The 6,635-nt window shown below is 38.0% G+C and overlaps 1 protein-coding gene across 1 annotated transcript; it reads left to right on the top strand.

The window, feature by feature from the left end:
• The first annotated feature begins 2,390 nt into the window (after positions 1 to 2,390).
• ZNF703 (zinc finger protein 703) lies at positions 2,391 to 6,114 on the top strand. The gene is made up of 2 exons (XM_053717752.1): positions 2,391 to 2,679; positions 4,270 to 6,114. The coding sequence occupies exons 1-2, from the start codon at positions 2,467 to 2,469 to the stop codon at positions 5,662 to 5,664; spliced, it is 1,608 nt and encodes a 535-aa protein (XP_053573727.1). The 5' UTR covers positions 2,391 to 2,466; the 3' UTR covers positions 5,665 to 6,114.
• The last annotated feature ends 521 nt before the right edge of the window (positions 6,115 to 6,635 follow it).

The raw sequence follows: 6,635 nt of genomic DNA, 5'->3' as shown, positions 1-6,635 counted from the left end.
ATGTCATAGCATTAAGCCCAGCTCTTGCAGAGAATTTACAACCTGTATATTATTAGCACAGCCTCTGTTGTAGCAGCTTCTGGTTGAAATGCCTTTGAATTATGTTCTTTTCTAACATATGCATGGATTTTAACACAGTGCTGTTTTTGCTTTGACATGAAGCAATAAACTGAATTGTTTATCATTGTAATCAACTTACTCTGGACTGATACAGACTCAGTCTCTCATCAGTGCAACTTTTGTTATACATTGTTAGAGAGAAAGGGTAAAAATAAGTTATATAATAAGTTCAAACACAGAAATCATGAACAGGTATTATGTATTTTGTCTGATATTGCTCTAATTTTCCTCTGAAAAAATGTGTTTCCCTTTCCAGCCCTGCCAAGAGGGACCTGATATACATACTGTAGTTATCCTGAGATTATCTGTGTAAAGGGTGTAAATAATTCTCTTGTAAATCTCAAACTTTACTTTAGAGCAGTCTCTGACAGACCATAGTAAAGTACACCAGGAACATGAGTTCTACCATTTGTTTGCTGGGTATATCCCTGGACTGCTTTAAAATAGCAATACCATATAAACTGTGCTAACAGTTTTAACTTTGTTTAAAACATTTGTCTTCTATGTATGCATGGGCATTCACAGAAACTATTTCAAGGGGAGGGCAAAAACAAAAGAATAAGAAATGCTCTGAACAAAATATTAGTATAAATAATAGCAGTAGAAGAACACATGAGCTGAAAGCCAAATTAAAAATGAGCCTCATTGGCTTAGAAAATGTGACATGCTAGAAGCATATGTATGTACAATAACACAGACTGATTTTATGCACCTTTAAAGGGATAGGAAAGTCAAAATTAATCTTTTTAGAGCATGTAAGTTTTAAATCACTTATATTTGCAATTGTGCTTTGTTCTCTTGGTATTCATTGTTGACAATTATTATGCACATATCCTACACTAGTGGGAGCTAACTGCTGATTGGGGCCTGCACACATTTGTCTCTTGTGATTGGCTAACTAGAGGAGTTCATCTAGCTGGCAATGCTCCTTCAGCAAAGGATAACAAGCAAATGAAGCAAATTCTATAATAAAAGTACATTTAAAAGTCATTTAAAATTGTATGTTCTATTTGAATCATAAATTACATTTTTGGAGCTTCCTGTCCCTTTAAATAAAAAAAATCGTTCAAATTCTAGATGAGTTACACTCTGTAGTAACATTATTTTCAGTCTCTGCCTTGAAAGTCTAAATTGAACTTTAATGGTTCAGATAGATCATGCAATTAACTGCAAGAGACTTTTACATATATTATTACATTTATTTATTTTCTTTTGTCAAAAAACATAACTAGGTGGACACAGCAATTTACTACAGGACACTAGCTGGTGATTGGTGGCTACACACATATGCCTATTGTGATTGGAATTTGGCTCACCATCACCATATGTGTTAATATCAGTCCCAATAATGCTTCTCTGGAGGTAACTTTCTGTGTAAAGCCCTTTTAAGGTAAACGAAAGCAATAATAAAATACTCTCACATTAGAGCATTTTCTTTTAGTATTCATTTCTTACCCTCCATTAGTGACTCTTAACAAGTACTCCACAGAGAATTCGGTCAATTTTATTTCATACCTTCTGCTTTAGGAAATACATTGATCTGGATACAATATCGAATGTCAGAAGTTTCATCCTATTTTAGGATGTTTTAATAGATATTATATGGGGAGGATGCATACATATTATACGTGCGCTAAGCTAAGGTGCCTTGCACGATTGGAACATCAACTCCATTTTTTCGTAGAAATTGGGAGCTCCCTCTAGTGGCCAGTTTATGTAATTGCCTTACATAAGATTAGTCCGATCAAGCTTTTTATTTTTTGCCGAAATCAACATTTCGTGTTACTTCAACTCCGGGCTTGAAAAGGGGTTTAATAAAGATATATATATAATTTTTGTATTTATTTTTTGCTGAATTTTTTTTTTTGAGTATTCATCAACACACACGCACACATAGCGATTCAATAATCAGTGTTGGTATGTATTGAACATTTACATTTATTAGTTTCGTTATTATTTAGCTGCTCTGTATATGTACAGCTAAATAAGACAGTAATAGTGTAAGCACAGTAGAAGCAAATTTCAGAGCAATTCTCCTGTTTATAGTAAGTAAATAGCACTTGCTACGCAAACATAGCATATATATACAAATTCACATGCACCCCGTACGTAATTAATATACAAGGTCACAAGCTATCAACGGGTTAACCCTCCCCTCCCTTGAAGTATCCTCCTTGCTGTGGAAACCCCGCCCATAACCCCTCCCTCGCTAGCTGATTGGCCGTTTGTGGCCAGGTCTTTGAAGTGGTGCTGAGAAGGTTGGGCAGGGTTGAGAAAGCAGAATCTCACAGCCAACTGGAGGGAAGGGAGCACAAGGGGAAATCTCTGCACCCTGGACTCCTCCAAATGAGCTGTTCTCCTCTTGGATATAGTAGACAGCCAGAGACCCAGAGCCGCACCTCGCCTGCATCTTGTCCTCCTCTAGCACCCAGTCACCCCCTGCGCCAGGCCAACAGGCTGCCCATCAGGGTGATCAAGATGCTGACTGCTCACAGTGGACACTTGCTACACCCGGAATACTTGCAGCCCCTCTCCTCCACTCCTGTCAGCCCAATAGAGGTAAGGACACCTTCTTATTGCCAAGGAGCAGCACCGATCTAATATCCCCCTCCGCATCCCTCACTTCTGAGAAATGGTGTGGCTAAGAGGGGATGATTTATGGATTAATATCTGTTATGTTTCCCATGGATTGTCTAAGGATCTGCTTAAAATATAGCTTTATCAGCCTTGTTATATGTTAACTATATGCTTTCCGTGTCTATTTGTTGCGCTCTCTTCTGTCCTTGTAATGCAGTGGCTAAATCTTATAGTTTTAAAACAGTCAAAAATTGATTCACCTCCTTCTATTTAAGGGACTCTTTATTGTGTAGGGTTGTAGTTTGTTCACAATGTCTCTTGTCTTTCCGATCGGATGATAAATCTGAAGTACACACACCCAGAAATGTTTGGAGTTATAGCCAAAGCAGCCCTTCATTTCAAGGAGTGCCTTGTTTGTTCTGAAAGAACAAGCTACAAGGTTTATTTTCCAGTGTTCGGAAAAAAATAGTGATTTGATTGATGTATTCTGTAGACTTAGCACCTAGTGTTCCAATCCTTTGCTAAATGTCCCCTCTGTCTTTCTTTTGCATCAGATTTATAAGTCTATTTTGCCATTTGATGTCATAAGCTTGTAACTGAGAAAAGATCAATATGTTTTGCTTGTTCCAAAGAATCCTATTTCCCCTCTCTCCTTCTCTAGTTTCTATTAGTGATTTTTATAGGGAAATAAAATGCTGGGGCTATATATCTTTTTAATGAATTGCAAGTCACAACTCAGCAAGATTTATATATTACATGGTAATAACTTTGGCACAGTAGCATCAGCTAGGCATAAAAAACAAAACTGACTTAAAATAGTAATTTGTGCTTTTTAGGGGTCTTTATTTCCTTTTTCATTCACTTTCTAATTTAATTATATTTTTGATCTTAATGGGTTTTTTTTTTTTTACTCCCCCCCCTTTTCTCCCCCTCCTTTTTTCCCTCCAGTCAGTTCCAAGCCTCATGCCATTAATCATTTTGTGGCAGCCCTTAATGATAAAGTTTCACTAGATTTATGGCTTGGAAATAAAAGCCGGGTTCTGGCAAATAGAAGGAAAGAAAAAAATAATGCAACTAGAGCATTAATCAATAATGTTGTTTTTTTTGTGCTTTGTTGTCAGATATCTCCCCCAACTCTATTAACTGCCTGGTAGTATTGCTATTATACCTCAACACCGTTTGAAATAATACAAAATAATTGTTAGAGTTGCTTTGGTTTGTTGCCAGATTGATTAATGCTCTGTTTCTTGCAAAATGTCAACTTGAGTTCTTTTTCCTATGATTAGAATGAATATTTATAGCCTTATTAGATGTTTTTATTACATATTTTAAATAAAAAAATAAATAAACTGAATTTACTAACATGTTATTGTTTTTCACATCCCTATATCATTGAAAGATGAAATGTGAAAAATGTGCAGTCTAATGATCACCATTTTTTACAGACATTTGTAATAATCCGGCTTTGTAATGTGTTTCATTTAAGAGGGTGTCATAAAGGGAGTTGTGTGAAACATTTTTATGAATGTGTTTTCTTTAAATCTAACATGGGTTTCTGTTGTTTTTCTCTAGCTGGATGCCAAGAAGAGCCCACTTGCACTGCTGGCTCAGACATGCTCTCAAATCGGAAAGCCAGATCCTCCTCCGTCGTCAAAACTGAATTCTGTGACTTCGAGTGGGATGAGTGAAAAAGAAAGTGGCCGCTCTTCTTCAATGAAGCTGGGAGAGTCTCCTCTGGAGGATAAGTCCAGCTTCAAACCCTATTCTAAAGGTTCTGAGTCCAGGAAAGAAAGTGGGTCATCTTCTGGTGGTAATTCAGACAAAGCTGGATTTAGGGTGCCTAGTGGTTCTTGTCAGCCATTTCCCCCTCATGCTCCATCTCCGTCCTCAAGGGTCAGTTCTCCTGGGCAGCACTGTGACAGTAAAAATAACGATAACCAAGAGAAGAAGGAGTCTGAAGCCATAAAAATCAGTTCAGAGGTGTCTCAAGTAAACCCTACTCTAACCAGAACAAGTACCAGCAACTCTAGTGCAGAGTCCAGGGAAAGTGGGGCTATTACCCCGAGCAGCAAATCAGAACCTCCTTCACTTGGATCTGGTCATGTGGCCCCTGTCTCACCCTACAAACCTGGACATTCTGTATTCCCTCTTCAATCTTCTGGCATTGGATATCACGGATCAATAGTGGGTGCCTATGCTGGATACCCGTCTCAGTTTGTCACAGGTCTTGATCACACCAAATCAAGTCTAGTTGGGAGCCAGCTTCCTGGGACTTTAGGTTTGCCGGGGAAGCCACCCAGCTCTAGCCCTCTTACTGGTGCTTCTCCTCCTTCATTCATGCAAGGATTATGCAGGGACCCATACTGTCTAAGCTACCACAATGCTTCCCACCTCGGTTCCAGCAGCTGCTCTACTTGTGTACATGATCCATCAGCGCTCAAATCTGGTTACCCATTAGTCTACCCCAGTCACCCTCTCCATTCAGTGCACACAACCATGTCTTCCAGTGTAACCCCATCACTGTCTGGTCATCCGCTTTATACTTACAGCTTTATGCTCCCCAATGACCCTGTCCCACACATATGCAACTGGGTATCAGCCAGTGGACCTTGTGACAAAAGATTTTCCTCTTCTGAAGAACTTCTAGCCCATCTAAGGACACATACTGCTTTGCCTGGGGCTGATAAACTCTTAGCTGGTTACCCTTCATCAGGTTTGGGTTCCGCTGCTTCTTGCCACCTTCATCTTCCACCTACTGGGCCTGGAAGCCCAAACACTTTGCCGGGGTCTCTGTCTTTAAGGAGTCCACATACCTTGGGACTAAATAGGTACCATCCATACGGAAAGAGTCACCTGACAACGCCCAGTGGTCTCCCAGTTCCCTCGTTACCAGCAGGATCTTATTACTCACCATACGCATTTTATGGACAGAGGTTAACATCAGCTTCAGCATTAGGTTACCAGTAAATACAAATTAAACCCTACAGCAGAGACTATATATTTATTTACTGTATGTTAGCTTCAAGCTGGGAAAATTTAAGTGCATTATTTACAACAATTCAATGGTATGCAAAGATCCTATGCCCCAAAATATTTTTTTCATTCCCTGTCTTCCATTTGATCTTTTTTCTTTTCTTTTTTTTTTTCTTCCTCCCCTATATTCTATTTTTGCTGTTTTGCATGACACTCATTGCTTTTTCCATTCTTTTATTTCTTTCCCTGTTTGGGGTGAAAAAAAAACTAACTAAAAATTCAACCTCCTTTTGATTTGTACAGTTCTACAGAATGTATTTTTTTTTGTAATGTATTTTCGGCATGGTGGGATTGGGTTGGAGGAACAAATGAGGAAACAAACATTTGGTGGCTATCTAAAATTGGCAAATCTTATTTTGTTAATAAATGAAAACTTAACTATTATCAACTCTGTGTTCTTTTAAACTGCATTTTCCCCTTTTGTTGCTTCCTGAAATATTTTAATATCAGTTAATAATTATTATATTGAAGAAACTTCAATGCCAAAGCATATATAATAAACAATGAGTTTTTTCTATTAAAAACAAATTCCAGATTCTTTATGACTTTAATAAACTAACATGTATGACTGTTGAAAAAAGTGGTATTGGGCTGCCTCCTTCTGGTGTTTAGTGGTACTGCAGTGTCTGTTAAATTTAAAGGGACACTGAACCCAAACATTTTCTTTAGTGATTCAGATAGAGTATGCAATTTTAAGCAACTTTCTAATTTACTCCTATTATCAATGTTTCTTTGTTCTCTTGCTATCTTTATTTGAAAAAAAAAGGCATCTAAGCTTTTTTTATTTTTATTCAGAACTCTGGACAGCACTTTTTTATTGGTGGATGAATGTATCCATCAATCAGCAAGGACAACCCAGGTTGTTCACCAAAAATGGGCCGGCATCTAAACTTACATTCTTGCAT

Source organism: Bombina bombina, chromosome 6 (assembly GCF_027579735.1).
Source record: "Bombina bombina isolate aBomBom1 chromosome 6, aBomBom1.pri, whole genome shotgun sequence".
Classification (NCBI taxonomy): Eukaryota; Metazoa; Chordata; class Amphibia; order Anura; family Bombinatoridae; genus Bombina; species Bombina bombina.
This window is presented reverse-complemented; position numbering and strand designations above follow the sequence as displayed.

Excerpts from the sequence above, each read along its gene's own strand:
- ZNF703 (XM_053717752.1), top strand. The coding sequence starts at position 2,467 with ATGAGCTGTTCTCCTCTTGGATATAGTAGACAGCCAGAGACCCAGAGC. Across the intron at positions 2,680-4,269 it reads CTCCTGTCAGCCCAATAGAG|CTGGATGCCAAGAAGAGCCC; the intron begins GTAAGGACACCT and ends GTTTTTCTCTAG.